The 26,444-nt window shown below is 43.6% G+C and overlaps 1 protein-coding gene across 1 annotated transcript in view; it reads right to left on the reverse strand.

The window, feature by feature from the left end:
• Positions 1-26,444, reverse strand: part of LOC130267183 (A disintegrin and metalloproteinase with thrombospondin motifs 2-like) — a 761,535-nt gene that overhangs the window by 723,188 nt on the left and 11,903 nt on the right. Inside the window, 1 exon segment of the mRNA XM_056516542.1 lies at positions 13,602-13,963. Coding sequence (XP_056372517.1) covers positions 13,602-13,963 — 362 coding nt within the window.

Below are 26,444 nucleotides of genomic sequence, written 5' to 3' on the forward strand. Positions count from 1 at the left end.
TTGATGTCTTGCCCCTGGTCCTATCCCCCTGTTAAACCTATATGTATAGGGACGTTACAGCTCAGTATACAATATAGTTATCTCAGATGCTCCCTTTTACATATTAGGCTTAATAATTCAGTTCTCTATAGTTTACAGTCCTCTTGTCCTATCAGTTGGTATTTTCCTTAGCTCTATATCTACCACAATATATGTTCTCTATTTCAATATTATAAACGTATCATATCCAATTATATGTGGTTTTGTGATATATAGACTTTGGATTAGTGGCCCTCACCTTTTCCTCCATCATGTTTTTCTATAGAACCTAAATATCTTCCCATGGATTGTCCCACACCCGTTTACACAGATTGTTAGCATCTATATTAAAATTCATATCAGCTTATTAATTTTTTCTGCATTTATCTTTTTCGGATGTGGGTTAAATCCATGGGATTAGCTTTTAATCAATTCATAAATTTTTAAGTATTCTTACCAGCCTATTTGCACCAAGTCCCTCCTTTCTTCTAATATATTAATATTACTTATAATGCATTTGGTGACTTGGCCTAATGTCTCAATAATGATGGTATTGGTTCTATACTGTGTCCAGCATTGATAAACTTGAGCACATATAGGGTGTGTCTGACAATGTGTATTACTGTGTAATTTTAAGTCACTGATTTGTTATTATGTTTTTTATACACGTTGGTCATTCTCTATCCCTAGGAATTTTGATTGTATTTTTTTCTGTCTGTGATATCTCACAGTTAGCTTTTATTTGTGATCTGCATTTTTTATTGTGTTCTTCTTTGTCTAGTGTGAACACAGACGTCGGTCTGGCCCTTGTGTGTGGCTATGCGCCGCCCCGGCCCACTCAGGTGTTTTCACCTGGTGGGGGGGGGGGGGCGGTGCTGCCCATTATAAGGGCCAGATTGATCCGAGTACACCATGGTATGACTAAGGCGACTAAGGTTGCTGAAACGCGTCACTCTACTCCATGATCCGTGTTGCTGTTTGCTGTGTGTATCTACAATAAATTTCATCTTGCATCGTGCTTTTGTGCTGGACATTGCTCTATTTTTCAATTATCCGTCCTCGTGGTGTCCGCACGAGTCCGCGCACTGAGGCGGCGGTGGAGAGCTGGACGATCTTTCAATTCCTACATTTTGCCATAGTACCTTATACTATGCATTATTTTCAGAATTTTGTATTTTATGTATTGGCAGTCTCCATATTACTAATGCTTATTGAGGAGGGGGAATTTGTTATGCATGCATTATTGCTGTGACCTTGGACCCAATAGTGGAAGAATGCTGCTCACCTCAGTCATAAGTTCCATGCCCTACTACTATGACATTTAGGTCATATTTCCATAAAAAATTTTTTTTTTTTTTTTATTTTTTTTTTTTTACACTCCTGTCCCAAGCTACTACACGTTTTGCATGTGTGATTGACATTTTATACATAACTACCATTTTGTATACAAGTTGCATTCTGTAGTCATGGAGATCGCTTGATTATATAGAAAGTGTCATTTAATACGTCACCCTTCATATTGGACTCCTACTTTGGAACTTATTGCAGTTTTTGGCTCCTTGTTGGTTAGGTATACTTTCAGATTCGATATGCTCTATGGGAAGAATTTGTCAATGATTTAACCCTGGTTCTCTTGCTGTTTGGCTCTTTTCTTTGACAGTGTTTTTTGCACCTTTACATATGGAGACTCCCTCAAAAAGGACATACAAAATTGTGATTTTGGGCGATTTATTTTAGAGGCTAGGAATTTAGGATTTGCGACATCTCAGTTTGTCACAACATTGCAAACTGAGGAACAAATTTACAATCAGTCCTGACCTGGCTTACACAATGGATTGTGAAAAGATGCACATATGTTGCAGGGGTTAAAAAGTCGCACATAAAGTCACAAAGGAGGCACTATACAAAGTGAAGCACTGAAGTAAAAAATGTGCACCCGTGTGAAGGGAGTTTTCAGTGTTGATGGCTGCAGAAGAGATGTCAATTCTAGGTCCACATTAGGGGAATAACAGTCTTTAACCCCTTAAGGACCAGGTCAATTTTATTTTAGCATTTTCGTTTTTTTCCTCCTCTCCTTCTAAAATCCATAACTTTTATATTTCCATCTACAAACCCATATAAGGGCTCGCCTTTTGCGTGACCAATTTTACTTTGTAATGAAACCTCATTTCACCATAAAATGTACGGCGAACCCAAAAAATATATTTTAGGGAGAAAATTTTAATGAAAACCACAATTTTGCACATTTTGGAGGGTTTCGTTTTCACACTATTCAATTTATGGTAAAAATTATATGTGTTCTTTATTCTGTGGGTCAATTAAAATGATACCCATGGCTAGATACTTTTAGACTTTTGTACCGCTTAAAAAAAAAAAAAAAATAATCTAAAACTTTTTGTACAAAATCAGTAATCTAAAATCGCAGTACTTTGACTGCCTATAACTTTGTAATTTTTCCGTATATAGGGCGGAATAAGGGCTTATTTTTTGCGCCGTCATCTGTACTTTTTATCGATACCACATTTGCATATATAAAACTGTTATGTCATTTTTTATAATTTTTTATAAAATGTGACAAAAAAAGCTGCATTTTTGGACTTTTTAAAAATGTTTTACGTTTACACCGTTCACCGTACAGGATCATTAACATTATATTTTGACAGTTCGGACATTTACGCAAGCGGCGATACCAAATATGTTTTGAAAAAAAGGTTTATGCTTTTTGGGGGTAAAGTGGGAAAAACTGACAATTTTCATTTTTATTGGGGGAGGGGATTTTTCACTATTTTTTTTACTTTTAATTTTTACATTTTTCTACTTTTTTTTTTTTTAACACTTTATGTCCCCATAGGGAACTATCTATAGCAATCATTTGATTGCTAATACTGTTCAGTGCTGTGCACAGGACATAGCACTAATCAGTATTATCAGCTATCTCCTGCTCTGGTCTGCTCAATCTCAGACCAGAGCAGGAGATGGACTGAAGCAGGTGAGGGGACCTCCGTCCACCATTACAGATTATCGGATCGCTGCGGGCGATCCGATCATTTATTTTATCATGCGCATTGCTGCAGATGCCATGATCTGTATTGAGTTAATGGTTGAAATCTGCACAATCGCTGATGTCTGCCATTACCGGCGGGTCCCCGGCTGCTGATAGCAGCCGGAAGCTGTCGTGTATGACACAAGCACCGCTCCGATGCTCGCGGTCATACACAGGACGTAAAATGTACGTCCTGGTGTGCAAAGTACCGCCAAACAAGGATGTACATTTACGTCCGTGGTCGTTAAGGGGTTGGGCCTTAAGGACTCAGACAATTTAATTTTTACGTTTTCGTTTTTCCTCCTCGCCTTCTAAAAATCATAACTTTTCTACTTTCATCCACAGACTAGTATGAGGGCTTGTTTTTTGCACGATCAGTTGTCCTTTGTAATGACATCCCTCACTTTACTATAAAATGTATGGCGCTACAAAAAAAAAAAAAAAAATATATATATATATATATATATATATATATATATATATATATATATATACATACATATACACATATATATATATATACATACATATACACATACATATACACATATATATATATATATATACATACATATACACATATACATATATATATATACATACATATACACATATACATACTATGTGTGGGGAAATTGAGAAGAAAACCACAATTTTGCAAATTTTGGAAGGTTTCATTTTCATGCTGTACACTTTACGGTAAAATAGACATGTTTTCTTTATTCTGTGGTTCAATTCGATTAAAATTATACCCATGATTACATACTTTATTATACCGGTAAAAAAAGAAAAAAAAAATTTGTGCATTTAAAATCCCTCTATTTTGCTGACCTATAACTTTTTCATTTTTCCGTATGAGGACTGTCGGCCATTACCGGCGGGTCCCTGGCTATTATACCGATGCTCGCGGTTATGTATAGGACGTAAATGTACATCCTGATGTGTTAAGTACCACGTCACCAAGTCATTAAGGGGTTAAACAAAATTATCTACTGGTCAAGAAAATTACACAGATTTGTAAATTACTTCTATTAAAAATCTTAATCCTTGCAGTATTTAGCTGCTTTGTGCTCCACAGGCAGTTCTTTTATTTTTGAATGTGCTTTCTGTCTGACCACAGTGCTCTTTGCCAACACATCTGTCCATGTAAAAAGGACTGTCCATAGTAGGAGCAAATCCCCATAGCAAACCTATCCTGCTATGGACAGTTCCTAAAATGGAGAGGTGTCAGCAGAGAGCACTGTGGTCAGAAAAGAAATTCAAAAAGAAAAGAACCTCCTGTGGAGCATATAGCAGCTGATAAGTATTGGAAGGATAATTTTTTTTTTTTTTTTTTAAGTAGTAATTTACGAATCTGTTAAACTTTCTGGCACCAGTTGATTAACCTCTTACCTGTATGCCCTGTGCCCGCTCCCGTGCCATAACGAGGGGTCACACTGTGACCTTGCATCATAGCGAGTCAGGCTCGGCACCTAGAAACGGCCAGTACCTGTGGCTAATACTGGACATAACCCATCACGGTGATGTCCGGTATTAACCCCTTAGACATGGCGATCAAAGCGAAAAAAAGTTTTTTAAACAATGCTTCCCGGAAGCTCAGTCGGGCTGATCGGGATCTCCGCAGTAAAACCGCGGTATCCCGATCAGCTGAGGATGCATGAAGAGGGTCCCTACCTTCCTCCTTGCCATCAGATCGGCGATTGATTGCTCCATGCCTGAGATCCAGGCTGTAGGAATAGAGCGCCCATAACACTGATCAATGCTATGCTAGGGCATAGCATTGATCAGTGTTTGCAATCAAGGTATTGCACGTTATAGTCCCCTATGGGGGCTATACAAATAAAAAAATAAAAAGTATTCCCTTTTCCCATAAAAAAAAAAAAGCTAAGAAAATGAAAATATAAACATGTGGTATCACCGCATGCATAAATGTCCAAACTATAAAAATATATCTAATTAAACCACGCGGTCAATGGCGTACACGTAAAAAAATTCCAAAGTCCAAAATAGCATAATTTTGATCACTTTATACCATAAAAAATTTAATAAAAAGCAATCAAAAAGTCCCATCAAAACAAAAATGGTACCAATAAAAACTTCAAATAACGGCACAAAAAACGAGCCCTCATACATCCCTGTATGCGGAAAAAGAAAAAAAAAAAAGTTATAGGTGTCAGAAGGACATTTTTAACCCCTACAGGACCCATGACGTACCGGTACATCATGAGTCTGCTAGCGTGGTGCCGCGGCGGGGCCCCACGTCAGAGTAGGTCGGGCCCAGCCTCTAACAACGGCCAGGACCAGTGTCTAATAGTTCGCGGCTCTGAACGCGGTGCCACGTGCTATTAACCCATTAGACACGGCCTTCAAAGTTGAACTCCGCATCTAAAATGAAAGTAAACTAATGCCGGATAGCTCAGGGAGGTGTTCGGGATTGCCGCGTTGAAATCGCGGCATCCCCAACAGCTTACAGGACAGCCGGAGTCCCTACCTGCCTCCATGCTGTCCGATCACCGAATGATTGCTCAGTGCCTGAGATCCAGGCATGAGCAATCCAGCGGCAGAATCCTTGATCAATGGTTTCCTATGAGAAACCATTGAACAATGTAAAAGATCAGTGTGTGCAGTGTTATAGCCCTCTATGGGAGCTATAACACTGCAAAAGTTAAAGATAAAGTGAATAAGGATCATTTAACCCCTTCCCTAATAAAAGTTTGAATCAACCCCCTTTTCCCATTTAAAAAAAAAAAAAAAAACTGTAAATAAAAATAAACATATGTGGTGTCGCCGCGTGTGGAAATGTCCGACTTATAATATATCATTAATTAAACCGCACGGTCAATGGCGTACGTGCAAAAAAATTCCAAAGTCCAAAATAGTGCATTTTTGGTCACTTTTTATATCGTGAAAAAAAAAAATATAAGTCCTATCAATGCAATAAGGGTACCGCTAAAAACTTCAGATCATGACGCAAAAAACCTACAGAATAATAAGATGTCATGTTTACCGAAAAATATAATGTGTAGAAACAGCCCCCAAAAGTTACAAAATTGTGTTTTTTTTCCCTATTTTGTCTCACAATTATTTTTTTTTTTCCCATTTTGCCGTACAAAGTAGAATTGGTGGTGCAAAATATTAGCCATCATATGGATTTTTAGGTGCAAAATTGAAAGAGTTATGATTTTCTTTTAAAAAGGTAAGGAGGAAAAAACGAAAATGCAAAGATGCAAAAACAGAAAAACCCCGGGTCCTTAAGGGGTTAAACATTCATTTTCGTGCATGTAGTTATGATTTTTATCAGAAGAAAAACAGAACAAAACCTTTATAAGTTGGGTATAATTTCAATTGTATGGACCTACACAAGATAAGGTGTCATTTTGTCCCACAATATTTTTTTTTTTGCCGTAGATTTTTTGGTAACATGACATGACTGATGTCATTACAAAGTACATTTGGTGGCGCAAAGACCCATCACATGGGTCTGTAGGTGCCAAATTAAAAGGGATATGATTTTTAAAATGTAAGGAAGAAAAAACAAAAGTGGAAAAACGCTGAGTCCTTAAGGAGTAAGAATGTTTTCCAGTGGAGTACCCCTTTAAGGCAAAGAGCATGTATAGGGTGCCAGAGACTGAGGCTCTAGGTGGAGCAAGCTAGTGATAGCAGGGAGGCCTGATATGGGGGCTAAAGGAAAGGGATGAGAGAAGATTGGGTCTGAGCATGAAATGTCTTGTAAGACCGAGTGGCATGTAAGAGAGAAGCTGTTTGCCTAAAAAGAGGAGGTAAATGCTACCACTGCCGGCAGTGGCGTACCAAGGAGAGGGCGGCCCGCCCCGGGTGCCACTCACAAGGGGGATGCCAGGGGCGGACTTGCCCGCCGCCGCCACCACTACTACTGAGGATCCGGGACACTCGCCCCAGATCCCAGCAGACAGCGCTGCCTTCTTCTGTATGCGCGACACACGTACATAGAGGAGAAGGCGTCCCCTCTGTGTGAGCCGCATCTACAACTTACAGAGGAGACGTCACCTCCACCCCACACGCAGCACATGCGCCGATGAAGTCACTCATCAGCGCCTGTACTGTGGAGGGGAGAAGACGCGGGCCCTGCTGCTGAGGAGATCGCTGCGTGGGATATCAGGTGAGCATCCTATTTTTCTCAACTCTGCATATAGCTATGGGAAAGGGGGGGGGGGGGGTGTAACTGCATATACCTATGGGAAAGGGGGGGTGTAACTGCATATACCTATGGGAAAGAGGGGGGTAACTGCCTATACCTATGGGGAAAGGGGGGGGGGTAACTGCCTATACCGATGGGGAAAGAGGGGGGTGAGTAACTGCACATACCTATGGGAAAGAGGGGGGGGGGTAACTCTGCTTATACCTATGGGGAAAGGGGGGGGGTAACTGCCTATACCAATGGGGAAGAGTGGGGGGGGAAATCTGCCTATACCTATGGGGAAAGGGGTTTAACTCTGCTGTCTATACCTATGGGGAAGGGTGGGAGGGTGATCGGCCAACACTGCTGCCTATACCTTTGGGGAAGAGGGGTTAACTCTGCTGCCTATACCTACAGGGAAGGGGGGCTACCTAATTTATACCTGGATGCCTAACTACTTACCTACATACCCAGCTACCTAACTATGTACATACCTGGCCTTCATACATGGCTGCCCAACTACCTAGCTAACCCCCTACCTACATATCTGGCTTCCTGATCTACTTACCTAGTTACCTATATACCTGGCTACCTACCTACCCTTTTACTGTGCAGGACACCAAGGAGGGCATTATTGCAGTTTGTGGGCCTATAGATGGAAAGATTGTGTAGGGGAGAGCACTGGAAAAATGCAGAGTCTGACATGTTTTTCCTGCTGTTAAGAGATCTACATGGCGGTCTTATCCGGATGGAGAAGAAAAGGAAAGAGGACGCCACTGATCAGAAGAGACGTAATTGTGAGTCCCAAAATGTAACTGTAATCACATATGGTATACACATCCTGTGTACAGCTGTTATCTATCGCCATATGGCCCTGCATATAATCACTTCTACAGATCCTGTGGTTTTATTCAGTACAGTATGGCGGTATTATCCAATTATTGTGTGGTGGTATATATTTACTTTTTGTATACCAGTATTATTGGTCATAGAAATTTACATACGTTAAAGTGTTTCTTACATATAAAAAATTTTTGTTTATTGTGTGTAGGGGATTTGGGTGGAATAGGGGCGTGGCAGAAGATTGACGAGCTGCAGAGGCTAGCAGGGGCCCCTGCCTATCTTTGGTCCAAGGGCCCCGAGTGTTGTCAGTCCGCCCCTTGGGGGAGGGGGTGTAATTAAAAGAGGGGGGGGGGGGGAAGGAGGGGTGCCAAATGCTCTAGGTATGCCCCTGACTGCCAGAGTACCGAAGGTAGGAGGCTGACAATTCTATATCTCGGAAGCTCGGAAGGGTCAGGCCTTCGCAAACAAAAGCCATCATGAGATATGTGCCGCCTTACAATAGTCAAACAAGGCAAAACCTCCCTTACATTTCAAACATATAAGCCGAGTAAGCTTTACGGGATTTATGCCCCCTCTAGAGGAGGAGCGAGAAGGTTTGCCTTGCAGAGTTGAAAAAGGGTTTCTGGATATGAAGCAGGAGACAATGGAAAAAAAAAAAATTTAAGAAATGGTGGTAAAATATAGGATTTCAGATAATTTTGCCATCCCATATATGACAAATGATAGGCAAAGAGATTAGAGCATTTTGGCTCGGAGAGGTAGGAAATTTGCTTTTAATAAATTAGCCGGATTGGAGGTCAGAGTAATCACAAAATATTTAATGCACGCTGTGGGCCAAAGAAAGGGGCAGGAATCTTTTAAACTATGGATTAAGGATGCAGGGGTTGAAACTTTTAAGGTCTCCGACTTTGTATAATTAATTTTAAGTCAGAGACCTGCCAAAATGACTCAGAGGGACATAAGAATAGGGAAGGCCTGTTTAGGGTTTGACAGTAGGATCAACAGAACATCAACAAAAGGCAGCTTTTTTATGCTCTAGGTAACCCACTGTCAACCCCTGTATCCGTGTGGCTTGCCTAATCCACTGTATGAGAGTTACTTTAACCCTGGCATAAGGTAAAGGGTATAGAGAAAAGATAGCATCTATGTAGGTATCAGAGAAGCCAAATTTGGCTAGAACTTTCTGCATATACAGTATCTCCAATTCACCTGGTCTGTGCCTACAAAAGGACTAAAGGAGTGTGTATTCTACGGGTAAAGTATGTGGCAGCTATCACACTAGCAGTGTTCGGTTCCCTTCTCTTGAAGGAACAAAGTCTACCTGTTCAGGCCCAACAGGGCGGAGGAAGTCTATTTGTCCTGCCAAAATTGTAGCCCACCAAGATCAGCATTTAAGGGGGAAGATAGGGTGATAGCTGCTACACAGCTCATTGCTTTTTTTTCTTTAGGGATAATTGTAAAAAACTTTATGGGCATGGGGTGTGACAGAGGCACCCCTTAAAATCGCATTGAAGTAGCAGGAAAACTGTGGTACTACAATGGAGGGGAATATCTTATAAAAAGTTATATTTAATCTATCAGGCCCTTGGATTTTTCCAGAAGTGATAGAGGACAGGACTTTTTTTGAAGGGGTTTCTTTGCAAGATTATTCCATTCTCTGCAACTGGTTTAAAAAAAATGTTTTGTTTCCCCTCGACTAATAGAGTCAACCAATTGTGTAGGATTGAGGAAATTTCTAAATGGCTTTACGCCACTCGCGTAACATTCCTAAGAATAGTGGGACCCATGGAGAACATTTCGAGCTTACTGATCTGCACATATGTCAATCCTTGGTATCTGGACTTCCTACTCAACCCTTTTCTCCCTCTCGATCTCCACACTCCTACCGTAGCCCTGAGTTTTTCTCCATTTGCTTTATATTTGTTATGCTTTAATTTTGCTGATCTGGGAAATTTGCTCTATATTGAATGCACAGTTTCCCCCCTATCTTTCATAGTGTCTGATTAAGGCCTATTTGCTTAAGACTAAAAGTATGTTTTATGTGGATCGCACGCATGCACCAAAATGTGCTCCTAACTGAATATTTGAATTGAAGTGTGAAAACACTTTGGCACTCTAGGCTGCTGCATAGATGCAGCGGTTGCTACTGACCATGGTGTATGGGATTACACGTCCGGCATCGGAGTTCGCTGCAGATAGCTCAGCTCTTGAGCATACACCCCCCCCCCCCGTTAACATTTAAGGTTAAAGGGGTACTCCGGTTAATTTATTTTTTTTTTTTTTTATCAACTGGCGCCAGAAAGTTACAGATTTGTAAATTACTTCTATTAAAAAATCTTAAACCTTCCTGCACTTATTAGCTGCTGAATACTGGAGCTGTCTGCTGACATCATGAGCACAGTGTTCTCTGCTGACATATCTGTCCATTTTAGGAAAGGTCAAGAGTAAAAGGAAATCCCCATAGCAAACATATGCTGTTCTGGACAGTTCCTATAATGGACAGAGATGTCAGCAGAGAGCACTGTGCTCATGATGTCAGCAGACAGCTCTGTGTTTCAAAAAGAAAAGAATTTCCGCTGTAGTATTCAGCAGCTAGTAAGTACAGGAAGGATTAAGATTTTTTAATAGAAGTAATTTACAAATCTGAAAACTTTCTGGCACCAGTTGATTTAAAAAAAATAAAAAAAAGTTTTTCCCCGGAGTACCCATTTAACGTACATCAAGTGTCATGAAGGGTGATAAAAAAAATGTCCAAAAGGAAATCTGAACGTAATAAAGTAAAGAGACTTTGTTTAAAAGGGACTCCTATCAAATGAATGCTTAAACATTTTGTACATAACATTTGAGGGGAAAAATATATATCTTCTCCAGGGTCCGGGCCTTGCTTTCAGGCGTCGTTATTACGTTACTACGCACGCCGCGCCGGCGCAGCAGCGTAATAACGTCACCAGAAAGCGAGGCCGGGACCCTGCAGAAGATGCGCAAGACACCGGAGGATCGCGAAGAAGACACCGGAGCAGCGGGACAGCATCGGGAGACCCTGGGACAGCATCGGGAGTGGTGAGGACCTGGTCCGGAGCGACGGGGACAGGTGAGTACAGTTTCCTATACTTTATATTGCACGGATCCCTCGACAAACGATGGGTCGTTTGGAACGAATTACCATCGTATGTTGAGGGACCACTGTGTGTGTGTGTGTGTGTGTGTGTATGTGTGTGTGTGTATATGTATATGTAATATATATATATATATATATATATATATATATATATATATAGTCTTTGTTAAATCAGTCCATGTAAACTTATATGTACACTGTAGAATAGAAGAGAGGAATTGTTTAAACTGTTCAGTGCTGGTGACTCAGCACTGCACCTTCCCCTGGGGCTGTTTAACTTTTAGTACCGTATATACTCGAGTATAAGCCGAGTTTTTCAGCACGATTTTTCGTGCTGAAAACACCCCCCTCGGCTTATACTCGAGTGAACTCCCCCACCCGCAGTGGTCTTCAACCTGCGGACCTCCAGAGGTTTCAAAACTACAACTCCCAGCAAGCCCGGGCAGCCATCGGCTGTCCGGGCTTGCTGGGAGTTGTAGTTTTGAAACCTCCGGAGGTCCGCAGGTTGAAGACCACTGCGGCCTTCAACATCATCCAGCCCCCTCTCACCCCCCTTTAGTTCTGAGTACTCACCTCCGCTCGGCGCTGGTCCGGTCCTGCAGGACTGTCCGGTGAGGAGGTGGTCCGGTGGGATAGTGTTCCGGGCTGCCATCTTCACCGGGGAGGCCTCTTCTAAGCGCTTCGGGCCCGGCCTCAGAATAGTCACGTTGTCTTGACAACGACGCAGATGCGTCGTTGTCAAGGCAACGGCTCTATTCCGGGCCGGAAGCGCGGAGAAGAGGCGCCCCCGGTGAAGATAGCAGCCCGGACCACCTCCTCACCGGACCACCTCCTCACCGGACAGCCCTGCAGGACCGGACCAGCGCCGAGCGGAGGTGAGTACTCAGAACTAAAGGGGGTGAGAGGGGGCTGGATGATGTTGAAGGCCGCAGTGGTCTTCAACCTGCGGACCTCCGGAGGTTTCAAAACCAACTCCCAGCAAGCCCGGACAGCCGATGGCTGCCCGGGCTTGCTGGGAGTTGTAGTTTTGAAACCTCTGGAGGTCCGCAGGTTGAAGACCACTGAGGGCGAATGATGAGAAGAGGATGATGAAGGGGGGGGGGTGTGGGGATGATGAAGGGGGTGGGGATGATGAAGGGGGGGGGGTGTGGGATGATTACAAGGGGATGATGAAGGGGGGATGTGTGGGATGATAAGGGGATGATGAAGGGGGGATGTGTGGGATGATGACAAGGGGATGATGAAGGGGGGATGTGTGGGATGATAAGGGGATGATGAAGGGGGGGATGTGTGGGATGATGACAAGGGGATGATGATGATGAGGATGTTAATGACGGGTCTGGATGATGACAGGGGGGGATGAGGTATTTCCCACCCTAGGCTTATACTCGAGTCAATAACTTTTCCTGGGATTTTGGGTTTAAATTAGGGGTCTCGGCTTATACTCGGGTCGGCTTATACTCGAGTATATACGGTAATATATAAGAAGCCTTAAGATATTACTAATCAAATGGACTGTACCTTTGGGGTCCTGTCTGCAAAATGCAGCAGTAAATCAGTGTTGCCAATACTGAGAAACCGTAATACCATATGCAATGTTTTTCCTTCATATTTTCCACTAGTCAATGACCTGATCTAGACCTAACATGAGAACAAAGCTGTCATACTGCCATCCCAATCCTTCACCTTCTATACGCTCATTTGACAGAAGTATCCCTTTAAACCTATGAATTCCAAAACCTTTGCATTGAGGGAAAAAAAAAAGGAAAGTAGTTTTATGCAAAGTGTTCAACTTTTTACAACTTACAACTGTTCGTGCCGTGTAATTGGGGCTTAGATGAAACGTCACACTGCAGTCAGCGTATTGCTGGCCACAGCGATGTCCCGCATCGGCCGGGGATAGGCCAAGCGCATTGTCATGTAAAGAGCTCGGGCCGGCTCCTCATGACAGTGTGCTCAGCTGACCGCAGTGTGACGTTTTGAGCCTAAGAAGCACAGAGCCCAGCAGCAGCAGCAGAGGAATGGGATGCCGATACCGGAGCAACGGGGTAACATAGGAAGGTGAGTTTAAGTTGGTTTTTGCAGCCCAGGCACAGGGCGACATTGAAGTGTTATGCTGCATATCTCCTGTAAGTGATCGCATCATCCTATAGTCCACAGGAAGCCAGAGTGTGAAATCTTGTTGTAACAATTAGTAACTGGAAGAGTATTTGGAGAGCCAGAATGGTGATCTTATGACCAAACTAATACATTAAAGCACAGATGCAGCTACAATTAAATAAAATAAAAATGTACTGTAGGACTAGTGATTGTGAGCATGATCTTGGGGGGGGGGGGGGGGGGGGCAAAGGGCTTCCTTAATGACAGTGACAACTAAAAATAAACCATGTAATGACTATTGATTTACATGCAAGACAGCTTACCAGTCCATTGCAGTTGCTTATAGCAACTGAAGCATTAGGTAGGTCTGTTATATCCCCAATATATAAGCAACTTCTGTGTAGTGGTTCTATTTCAGTGACACTGGAGTCTTCCTCCCATTCCACTGTTGCTCCAGGTGCAATAAGTTTTGTGTTCACTTTTAACCTTAGATGGAATTCTGCGCCAAAAATAGTAACATTATAATAAATTTTATGCTCAGCAGATTCCTGGTTGACCTCCACAATGTCTCTCTGAAACCGCGCCTTTTGTCTTTTAGACACCGCATGTGATAGGAAGTTTCCCTTTGAATCTGTACTAATTGGAGTTACAAGGCTGTATTCTTCAATCTTCTGTAAGAGAGAATCTAAAAATTAAAAGAAATAGTTTATTCAGGAAGCCAATTTTAAAATAAATCATTAGATAAAAATGTCTAAATACAAGGGTTTTGTGTAGCGAGAAGGCCTGCAGTAACACAGGCCGGTGACAGCCCATTTTTATGTTGCTGTAATGTTTATGCATACTTATCATATTACACCACTAATTGCCAACATCTGTTTTATTTTTTCTGTCCAAAGCTTAAGTTGAATAACTGACTATTAAAAAACTTAAAGAGGTGCATTGACCAGTCCTACTAAAACATGTACACATTTCTATGCATTCCTACAATAAGGATGCTTCTTGGGTTATGAACACGTCATCACTTGCATAACTGCTTAACAGCTTTCAGAATACAAAACACCTGTGACATACAGGCACATGGCTTGTACAGAGCAGTAAGACCCTTTACATGCACTATATATGTTATTTGGTTGATTTTCTGATAGTTCACCCAGTTATAAATTAGGATATTCAAGGATTTCTCTAAAACTCTGTAGTGTGCACTGTGCAGCGGAAGACCATTGCATGACTCAGAATTTTAGAGCTGAATTTCGAAACAGAATTCTGCAGTGTGAACCCAGCCTTAGGTGCCACTGTAGTTTTCTTGCCAAAGCCAGAAGTATATTCCTAAAGAGAAGGGTTTATCCTCTCAAAATTACCTATTCCTTTGAATTCACTTTGACAAAAAAAAGAATTTCAAAGTTAACGACCAAGGACAAGCTGATTCTTGTAGCTGAGGGCCGGTGTAAATAGCCAACATGTGGCATCTTAAAGGAGAACCCTGGAATAGGAAAATCGTCCATACTGCCGGCAGATAAAAAAAAAAAAAAAAAAAAAAAAAAGTACATACCTTCCTTCGCTCCCCCGGTGCCTCAGGTAACAGGCTCCGGCCTCTGCCGCGATCCTCTTCCTGGTTGCCGGTGGTCGGCGAGTCATACTGCAGCGAAGTCCCTACTCGGCCGGCGATTGGCTGAGCGGCAGGTGCCAGGGCCGAAAAAGTCACCCTGCCGCTCAGCCTATCGCTGGCCGAGTCGGAACTTCGCTGCGGCCGGTGATTGGCTGAGTGCAGTATGACTCGCCAACCACCGGCAACCATACTATATCATTTTTATAACATTCACATGTCTCTTATAAAAATATGGATCTAGAAATTTTTTGTATATTTATGGGAGGATATATCCATTTGAGCCTATATGTGGTTTATACCATATAAGGAATACACCGACTGGATACCAACATTATAGTTGTTACATCTTTGTGGTTAGGATCATTTTACAACTATGCCCATAATACCAATAAGGTTGATAAATGAATAACCCAACAATATGTATGGCCCCGTGAATAAATAAAACATTTTCCACATGTACCGGTAATTTTTGCTAAATAACATTGACAAGTGGTATGAATAGCTATGAACTGGTATGAAGTGTGCATGCGCATTGTTGATGGGGCTGTATGGATGGAGAGCTTGAACTACTGACTCACGCGCAGTGGTGCCAGCTACTTTTGACATGCACCGATGGAGATGCGCTTGCGCATAAGCGACAAGATATTCTCAACAATATGGCGCCCAATATGTGACACATCTAATAGGGATGCGCCTGCGCGACAATTACCACCATCTCGCGATACCTTGTCAAAGGGATCACGTGAATCGGACCATGGTCCCACATCTCGCGAGACTTGAATATAGAACAATGGCGAAGACCGGAAGGGATACGGTGCATGTACACGATCCGAGAAGTGTGGCGTGAGTTCACCTGCCAGACATTAACGCAATTAGTATGCATGTGTATATGTATATGTGATGTAGTTACCATTATAGCACAACAACCCTGAGGAAGTCGCTTGGCAACAGAACATGTGGGGTTTCGGCATGATCCCGTCCTCAACATACCAACCAGTGTGGATGTCCATCTCTCTCTTGCCTAAGTATCGCCACACGGATATTTTTTATACTGTACATACTGTTGATATTGATGTGAGACAGGTTTCTTGATATTCCTTTTTATTAGAGGATAGTGAGCGAGACACAGGACAGGGTCACTTACCTGTGGGGGGGGGGGGGGGGTTCATGGCCCCTCTCCAGGGTTGTGCTGTGCTCTGTGTGAGCAATTTTTATTGTTTTTAATCTGTCCTTTGTGATGTGTTTGTATTGTTTATTTTGCATACATTTGTTGTAATTAATAAAGTATCTGTATTTATGCATCTAATATTGTGGTGTGCACTTTTCTCAGTGGTTATCTACTTAGGGGTTATAGATACCTAGTTGAGTATAGTCCAGTGTCTATGTTATAGGGTTATAAGCTCCAATATATGCATGGGTGTACTTCCAAAGGGGATATACGGTGGGGCAAAAAAGTGTTTAGTCAGCCACCAGTGAAATTTCTCCCACTTAAAAAGACGAGAGGTGCCTGTCATTTTCATCATAGGTATACTTCAACTATGAGAGACATAATTGGGGGGGGGGGGGGGGGGGGGGGGGGGGGGAAATCCATAAAATCATTGTCTGATTTTTTTTAAAGAATTTGCTAATTATGGTGGAAAATAAGCATTTGGTCAATAACAAAAAAACTTAATCTCAATACTTTATCATTGCCAACAAAGGGTATATAACAGAGGTCAAACGTTTTTCTGTAAGTCTTCACAAGGTTGTCACACACTGTTGCTGGTATTTTGGCCTATTCCTCCATGCAAATCTCCTCTAGAGCGGTAATGTTTTGGGTCAGTCACTGGGCAACACAGACTTTCAACTCCCTCCAAAGGTTTTCTATGGGGTTGAGATCTGGAGACTGGTTAGGCAACTCCAGGACCTTGAAATGCATCTTACGAAGCCACTCCGTTGCCCGGATGGTGTGTTTGGGATCATTGTCATGCTGAAAGACCCAGCCACGTTTCATCTTCAATGCCCTTGCTGATGGAAGGAGGTTCACTCAAAATCTCACAATACATGGCCCCATTCATACTTTCCTTTATACTGATTAGTCGTCCTTGTCCATTGGCAGAAAAACAGCCCCAAAGCATGATGTTTCCACCCCCCATGCTTCACAGTAGGTATGGTGTTCTTTAGATGCAACTCAGCATTCTCTCTCCTCCAAACACGATGAGTTGAGTTTTTATCAAAAAGTTCTACTTTGGCTTCATCTGCCATTCTCCCAATCCTCTTCAGGATCATCCAAATGCTCTCTAGCAAACATCAGACTGGCTAGGACATGCACTGGCTTAAGCAGGGGGACATGTCTGGCACTGCAAGATTTGAGTCCTTGGCAGCATATTGTGTTACTGATGGTAGCCTTTGTTACTTTCGTCCTAGCTCTCTGCAGGTCTTTCACTTTGTTCCCCAACCCCCCCCCCCCCCCTCCTCCATGTGCTTCTGGGATTTTTGTTCACCGTTCTTGCTTATGATCATTTTGACGTCACGGGATCTTGCGTGAAGCCCCAGATCGAGGGAAATTATCAGTGGTCTTGTATGTCTTCCATTTTCTAATAATTGCTATCACGCTTGATTTCTTAACACCAAGCTGCTTGCCTATTGCAGATTGTCTTGGCCATAGTGGAGGTTGGAGTGTAACTGTTTGAGGTTGTGGACAGGTGTCTTTTATACTGATAAGTTCAATCAGGTGCCATTAATACAGGTAACGAGTGGAGGACAGAGGAGACTCAAGAAGTTACAGGTCTGTGAGAGCCAGAAATCTTGCTTGTTTGTAGATGACCAAATACTTTTCCACCATAATTAAATAAATTCTTTAAAAATCAGACAATGATTTTATGGATATTTTTTCTCATTATCTCTCTCATAGTTTAAGTATACCCATGATCAAAATTACAGGCCTCCCATCTTTTTAACCTCTTAAGGACACAGGGCAGTCACGGTATAAAACGCAGGGTAACGCCGTGACCCCACGTCTTACTGGGTCAGTCCCAGAGGCTAATGCCAGCCAGGACCCTGGGCTAATCGCTTGCAGCACTGATAGTTGTGCCGCAAGCTATTAACCCTTTAGACGCGGTATTCAAAGTTAATCGCTGCGTCTACAATGAAAGGTAAAAGCTTCCCGGCAGCTCAATCGGGCTAATCAGGACCATCTCAACGTCCAGATCAGCTAGAACGCAAGTGGAGGTCCCCTCACCTGCCTCAGTCACGTCCGATCGGCGAGTGATTGCTCCAAGCCTGAAATCCAGGCTTGAGCAATAGACTGCCAATTACACTGATCTTTGCCGTGTCAATGATCGGTACTTGCAGTGAAATGGGGGGGGGGGGGGGGGAACTACAACCTAATGTGGTGGATCTATACTGCCAACCTAATGTGGGGGGGGGGAAACTGCGCTGCATACTTAAAGGGGTAGTCCACTAATAAGATATATAAAAGTGTGCATAGGAATTTGTTCATGTTTTGTTATCTATAGTCCGGCCCTCCAACGGTCTGAGGGACCGTGAACTTAAAAAGTTTGAGGACCCCTGATTTACACTGTTTGTGATCGTTAACATTATATTTTGATAGTTCTGAGATTTATGCACTTGGCAATACCAAATGTTTACTTTTTACGCTTTTTGGGATAAAATGGGGGGGGTAAAAAACCAAAACAACTTATGCATAGCACTGATCAGTACTAACGGCAACCTTCTCTGGTCTGCTTGATGTCAGACCAGAGGATGATGGCCAGAGCAAGTAAAGGAACATCTGGCAGCGCCGCGGGCAATCCGATCATCCAAACTACCGCATTGCCACAGATGCCATGATCTGTATTGATCACAGCATCTGAGAAGTTAATGGCAGACATTAGTACGATCACTGATGTCCGCCAATACCGGCGGATCTCTGGCTTCTGGTAGCAGCCGGGACCTGCTGTGCATGATGCAAGCGAGCAACGGTTCGGTGATCACGTTCTGTATACGATGTAAATGTACGTCCTAGTGCATTAAATACCAGGGCAACAGGATGTACATTTACGTCCTATGTTGTTAAAATGTCAGTCATTTGCAAAAACCTTTTATTTAATGTAAAGAACATTTATATTTGAAATAAGCATTTTTTTCACCCCAAAATATACAAACTTTTTTTAACCAAATGTATGTCCTGCAGCTATTGTCTGTGCCTCTCTGCAGAGACAAAATGAAGTTTGGGAGGGACAACTAAAGCTCTGTGCACCGAAACTCACAGCACGCCGATTAACATATCAGGAGCCTGAACAGAGCACTGCTGGTCTCGCCCTCACTTCCTGTATTTTGTCCCAGCTGAGACACAGCAGGGATGTGGAAATTCTATCGCCCGACGCCCGGGACAAGTAGTTTTGGGCGCTGGGCAGGTGAATTGTTTATAGATTTAGCCCTGTATCGGGCGAGCAGGGACAGACAGACTTCCCCCTTATTTTTCTTTACTGCCGGTGTGAGGCGCAGGAGCGGATGCAAGTCTCCACCTCACACCGGTGCTCAGAGTGTATGGAGGGGGCAGCGGGCCCCCAGCTGACAGCAGAGCCTGAGGTCGCACGTTCGCATTACATAATTGAGCCCCGCCCCCTTATCTAATCCTCCCGGAGGATGGAGGATGCAGCTAAATAACACAAGAAGATAGGGGAGAGAAAGGATGTCCACAGGGTGGTTGTATATGTAGGATGTGAGTGTGTGGGTGTGATGTGTGTGTGTGTGTGTGTGTGTGTGGGTGTGTTTGTGTGTGGGTGTGTTGTGTGGGTGTGATGTCTGTGTGTGGGTGTGTGTGTGGGTGTGATGTCTGTGTGTGGGTGTGTGTGTGTGTGTGTTGTCTGTGTGTGTGGGTGTGTGTGTGTGTTGTCTGTGTGTGTGGGTGTGTGTGTGTGTGTGTGTGTGTGTGTGTGGGCGTGTGTGTGTGTGGGCGTGTGTGTGTGTGGGCGTGATGTCTGTCTGTGTGGGCGTGATGTCTGTCTGTGTGGGCGTGATGTCTGTCTGTGTGGGCGTGATGTCTGTCTGTGTGGGCGTGATGTCTGTCTGTGTGGGCGTGATGTCTGTCTGTGTGGGCGTGATGTCTGTCTGTGTGGGCGTGATGTCTGTCTGTGTGGGCGTGATGTCTGTCTGTGTGGGCGTGATGTCTGTCTGTGTGGGCGTGATGTCTGTCTGTGTGGGCGTGATGTCTGTCTGTGTGTGTGTGGGCGTGATGTCTGTCTGTGTGTGTGTGGGCGTGATGTCTGTCTGTGTGTGTGTGGGCGTGATGTCTGTCTGTGTGTGTGTGGGCGTGATGTCTGTCTGTGTGTGTGTGGGCGTGATGTCTGTCTGTGTGTGGGTGGGCGTGATGTCTGTCTGTGTGTGGGTGGGCGTGATGTCTGTCTGTGTGTGGGTGGGCGTGATGTCTGTCTGTGTGTGGGTGGGCGTGATGTCTGTCTGTGTGTGGGTGGGCGTGATGTCTGTCTGTGTGTGGGTGGGCGTGATGTCTGTCTGTGTGTGGGTGGGCGTGATGTCTGTCTGTGTGTGGGTGGGCGTGATGTCTGTCTGTGTGTGGGTGGGCGTGATGTCTGTCTGTGTGTGGGTGGGCGTGATGTCTGTCTGTGTGTGGGTGGGCGTGATGTCTGTCTGTGTGTGGGTGGGCGTGATGTCTGTCTGTGTGTGGGTGGGCGTGATGTCTGTCTGTGTGTGGGTGGGCGTGATGTCTGTCTGTGTGTGGGTGGGCGTGATGTCTGTCTGTGTGTGGGTGGGCGTGATGTCTGTCTGTGTGTGGGTGGGCGTGATGTCTGTCTGTGTGTGGGTGGGCGTGATGTCTGTCTGTGTGTGGGTGGGCGTGATGTCTGTCTGTGTGTGGGTGGGCGTGATGTCTGTCTGTGTGTGGGTGGGCGTGATGTCTGTCTGTGTGTGGGTGGGCGTGATGTCTGTCTGTGTGTGGGTGGGCGTGATGTCTGTCTGTGTGTGGGTGGGCGTGATGTCTGTCTGTGTGTGGGTGGGCGTGATGTCTGTCTGTGTGTGGGTGGGCGTGATGTCTGTCTGTGGGTGGGCGTGATGTCTGTCTGTGGGTGGGCGTGATGTCTGTCTGTGGGTGGGCGTGATGTCTGTCTGTGGGTGGGCGTGATGTCTGTCTGTGGGTGGGCGTGATGTCTGTCTGTGGGTGGGCGTGATGTCTGTCTGTGGGTGGGCGTGATGTCTGTCTGTGGGTGGGCGTGATGTCTGTCTGTGGGTGGGCGTGATGTCTGTGATGTCTGTGTATGTGATCTATGATGTGGGGTGGGCAGCGGTGTATGTATGGTGTGTGTGTATATATGTATAGTGTGAGTGTGTGTGTTGTATGATGTGGGGTGGGCAGTGGCGGGTGTATGTATGATGTGTGCATATGTATGGTGCGAGTGTATGTGTATGATGTATCTGTCATGTGTGTATGTAATGTATGATGTGGGGGGGGGGGCACTGCCGCCAGTTGTGCTATCTAATTTAATTTATTTTTTGTGGCTTCTGGCCCCCCGCACTAAACTGCACCCCCAGAATCCCACCCCCTTCATACTCACCCGCCGACCAAGAGCCCCACGGATGCACGCAAACACGCCCGAACCAAAACTACAACTCCCAGCATGTTGCACCATAACCTAAACTGTAGAACGATAAAGTGTAACATGCTGGGAGTTGTAGTTTTGGTTCGGGTCAGATGCAAAGCCATAGGCTGCATCAGGGCATGCTGGGTGTTGTAGTTACTAACTGTAATTCCCTGTATTCCCTGACACAGACTATGGCTCTACAGCTGACACAAACCAAAACTACAACTCCTAGCATGTTACACAATAACCTTAACTGTACTAATACAGTGCAACATGCTGCAACCCCCACACAACCATAGGCTGAATCAGGGCATGCTGGGAGTTGTAGTTATCTACTAACTAAATGCAACTTCCAGCATTTTCTGACACATAATTAGTAAGTAAAGTGCACCACATAAACTGGAGAAGCAGTACACCCCCCAGTAACACATGTCCCTATGAAGACTGAAAATTAGTGTTTAAAATATTTTAAAAAATATGTGAATAAGCCCCTTTCCTAATAAAAGTTTCCAATTTTCTTTTAATAAAAATAATGTACAATAGTAAACATAAGTGGTATCGCTACATGTGGAAATGTCCAGGCTATTAAAATATAATGTTAATTAAACGTACGGTGAACGGTGTAAATGTAAAAGAATAGTCCAGAATTGCTCATTTTTGGTCACTTCATATTAGAAATTTTTTATGGTGATCAAAAAGTTACCTCTAGACTTTTCTGGGCTTGGCTCAAGCGTAAAAGGAGCTACAGCCCTCCAGCCACTAATATCCTGGCATGCTGCGATCACTGTGGCCGCTATTAAACCATTAGATCACCGCTGTCTAAGGTGACAGTGTCTAAAAGGATCTTATATCCATCCCTTGTGGTCTAGTGGGGGGGGGGGGGGGGGATCGTACTATTTTGGTCGAAATTATTTTATCTACCGGGGCAAGTGGATTTTCTTGAGGGACAAGTAGATTGTGTTCCGCTTTAGTCCCTTGGACAAGTAGTTTTTTTTTAAATTTCCACACCCCTGCACAGGCAATAGTACAGTTACAAGAGTATTAACCAATGTATAGGACAAAATTTTATCTACATTATATATGAAAAGTTTTTGCAAATAACAGGTACTAAAATTTAGTCTGAGTCAATTATGAATTTCTGTATGTTTGTTTATGGTCGATTTCCATAAGTAGATGATAATAAAAAGAAAAAATAGCAAATAAAAAGGGAATCAGTCAGCTTGACAAACTCAGTGTTATTATTAGCCCACATCTTTAAAAGTTGCAATAAACATTTACAGACACAGGAAGCCCTAATGGAAGCCTCAGTAGCAGTCTGAGCACAGGATGCCTTCCAGAGCTTTGGCAAGAAAACATAAATGTTGATTATGAGTTTGTAAAATTTTGCGTCTACTTCTCCATAATGGAGGCAGTAAGCTATGCCAGGTACAGTAGCTTCAACATATGCCTCAATTAATCCCTTAACCCCTTAAGGACCAAGCCCATTTTAACCTTAAGGACAAGGCCAATTTAATTTTTGCGTTTTTTGCATAACTTATATTTCCATCTACAGACCCATATAAAGGGCTTGTTTTTTGCGTGACCAATTGTACTTTGTAATGAAACCTCATTTTACCATAAAAGGTACGACGAACAACCCCCCAAAAAAAAAAATTTGGGGAGGAAATTTAAATGAAAACCACAATTTTGCACATTTTGGAGGGTTTTGTTTTCACACTATACACTTTACGGTAAAAATGACATGTGTTCTTTATTCTGTGGGTCGCCCTATTTTGACCACCTATAAAACGTTTTCATTTTTCTGTATATAGGGCGGTATGAGGGCTCATTTTTTGCACTGTCATCCGTACTTTTTATCGATACTACATTTGCATATATAAATCTTTTAGATGTTTTATAAATTTTTTTGAATAAAATGTGACAAAAAAAGCAGCATTTTTAGACATTTTTTTACGTTTACGCCAGTCACTGTATGGGATCATTAACATAATATTTTGAAAGTTTGGACATTTACGCATGCGGCAATACCAAATATGTTTATAAAAAAAAAATATATACGCTTTTTGGGGGTAAAATGGGAAAAACTGACAAATTTTTATTGGGGAGGGAATTTTTAACTTTTTTTTAACATTTTTCTACTTTTATTTTACACTTTATGTCCCCATATGGGACTATCTATAGCAATCATTTGATTGCTAATACGGTTCAGTGCTATGCATAGTATTATCGGTGATATTCTGCTCTGGTCTGCTCTCAGACCAGAAGACCCTGGGAGACGGCCGGCGCCAGGTGAGGGGACCTCCGGCCGACATGCTGGATGATCAGATCGCTGCGGGCGATCCGATCATCCATTCAAAGTACCACACTGCCACAGATGCCGTGATCCGTATTGATCACGGCATCAGAGGGGTTAATGGCGGACATCCGTGCGATCGCGGATGTCGGCCAATACCAATGGCTCCCCGGCTGATGCTAGCAGCCGGAACCTGCCGTGTATGACGCAAGCACCGTTACGATGCTCACGGTCATACACAGGACGTAAATGTACATCCTGGTGCGCGAAGTCCCGCCAAACCAGGACATACATTTACGTCCATGGTCGTTATGGGGTTAATTGCCCCACTATTGATGTCATACTTACTGGCCTTTAGTTGCTTGATTCCTCCCTACCTTTCTTGTGAATAAGCACAACATTTGCTAATTTTCAATCTTCCGGGACGACTCCTGTTACCAGTGATTGGTTAAATAAATCTGTTAACGGTTTTGCTAGCTCACCACTAAGCTCTTAATTTTGGGTGTATCCCATCAGGCCCCTGTGACTTATTTGTCTTCACTTTAGACAGCAAACACAGAACCTATTCCTCTGCAAGGACACATGCAAACGATTCATTAGTCTTCCTCCCCAATTGAGGTCCTTTTCCTTCCCCCCACCACCCCCTTCTATAAAAACTGAACAGAAGTACCGTATTTATTGGGGTGTACCACGCACCGGCCCTTAACACGCACCCTCATTTTTCCAAGGATATTTGGGTAAAAAAAGTTTTTTTACCCAAATATCCATGGTAAAATGAGGGTGCGTGTGTGCGCTTGTATACCCCGATACACCCCCAGGAAAGGAAGGGGGAGAGAGGCAGTCGCTGCCCGCTTCTCTCCCCCTGCCTTTCCTGGGGTCTAGAGCCCTGCTGCCGGCCCTTCTCTCCCCCTGGCTATCGGCGCCGCTGCCCGTTCTGTCCCCCTGACTATCGGTGCCGGCGCCGATAGCCAGGGGGAGAGAAGAGGCAGCGGCACCCATTGCCGGCGCCGCTGCCCCGTTGCCTCCCCCCATCCCCGGTGGCATAATTACCTGGGTCGGGTCCGCGCTGCTGCAGGCCTCCGGCGTGCGTCAGCTTCGTCGTTGCTATGCGCTGCGGCGCATGACGTCAGTGCGCCGCGCCGTGCATTGCAACGAAGCAGGGGACGCACGCCGGAGGCCTGCAGCAACGCGGACCCGACCCAGGTAATGCCACCGGGGATGGGGGGGGAGGCAACGGGGCAGCGGCGCCGGCAATGGGTGCCGCTGCCCCGTTGCCTCCCCCTGGCTGTCGGCGCCGGAAATGGGGCCGGCAGCAGGGCTCTAGACCCCAGGAAAGGCAGGGGGAGAGAAGCGGGCAGCGACGGCCTCTCTCCCCCTGCCTTTCCTGGGGGTGTATCGGCGTATAACACGCACATAGACTTTAGGCTAAAAATTTTAGCCTAAAAAGTGCGTGTTATACGCCGATAAATACGGTATTCATTAAGGCAGTCGGCTATCCCTTCATTCTCTTCAACATACCTTCCTTCCTTCCTTTGTTTTTAATCTAGTTATTTATTGTTTTAACCCCTTAAGGACAAAGCGTTTTTTTGCACTTTCATTTTTCCTCCTTACCTTTTAAAAATATAACCCTTTAAGTTTTGCGCCTAAAAAAATAATAAAAAATAAAAATAAAACACATAAGGACTTTTTGGGAGTCACCAGTTCTAATTTGTTTAAAAAAAAAACAACAAAAAAATTTATGACATTTTGTGCATTTTGGGGGCTTTCATTTCTACGCAGTACATTTTTGGGTAAAAATAACACTATTCTTCAGGTCCATACGATTAAAATTATTCCCTACTTATATAGGTTTGATTTTATCGTACTTCTGGGGGAAAAAAAATCATAACCACATGCACGAGAATTAATACATTTAAAATTGTCCACTTCTGACCCATATAACTTAAATTTTCTCATGTTATGGGGCTGTATGAGGGCTTATATTTTGCGCCGTGATCTGAAGTTACTATTTTTGTTATGATTTGACTTTTTGATCGCTTTTTATTAATTTTTTATGGTATAAAAAGTTACCAAAAATACACTATTTTGGACTGGAATTTTTTTGCATGTACGCCATTGACCGTGCGGTTTAAGAATTTTTATAGTGTACATTTACGCACACGGCGATACCACATTTTTATTATGTTTATATATTTATATGGAATTTGGGAAAAGGGGGGGGGGTGATATAAACTTAAGGAAGGGGTTAATGTGTGCATTTAAAAAAATAAAAAATTCTATGATTGTGGCCACTTCTGCTGAGTACCAACGTGGTCTCTTCCTTTTTCTGCTTTTTCTGACAAGTCTAATGCAATTTTCTGTTGCCTTCAATAATGCGTCTTTTAAGTAGTCCCATGTCTCCTGGACTCCATGTAATCCTTTCCAGTCTGATAGGGACTCATTTATGATTAATCTCATTTTTGAAAAGTCTGTTCTAAAATCTAAAACTTTGTGTGGTGTGATGACTCCTTCATTGTTCTTCTATTAAACCACACTGACTGGTGATCACTAGATCCCAAGCTTTCACCTACAATATAACATACCAAATCGCATTTGTGAAATACCAAATCCAAAAACGGCCTCCCTCCGGGTTGGCTCCGCAGCCAAATGTTGTAGAGATAATCCCAGTAGGAAATTTAGAATATCTGTA

Source organism: Hyla sarda, chromosome 4 (assembly GCF_029499605.1).
Source record: "Hyla sarda isolate aHylSar1 chromosome 4, aHylSar1.hap1, whole genome shotgun sequence".
Lineage (NCBI taxonomy): Eukaryota > Metazoa > Chordata > Amphibia > Anura > Hylidae > Hyla > Hyla sarda.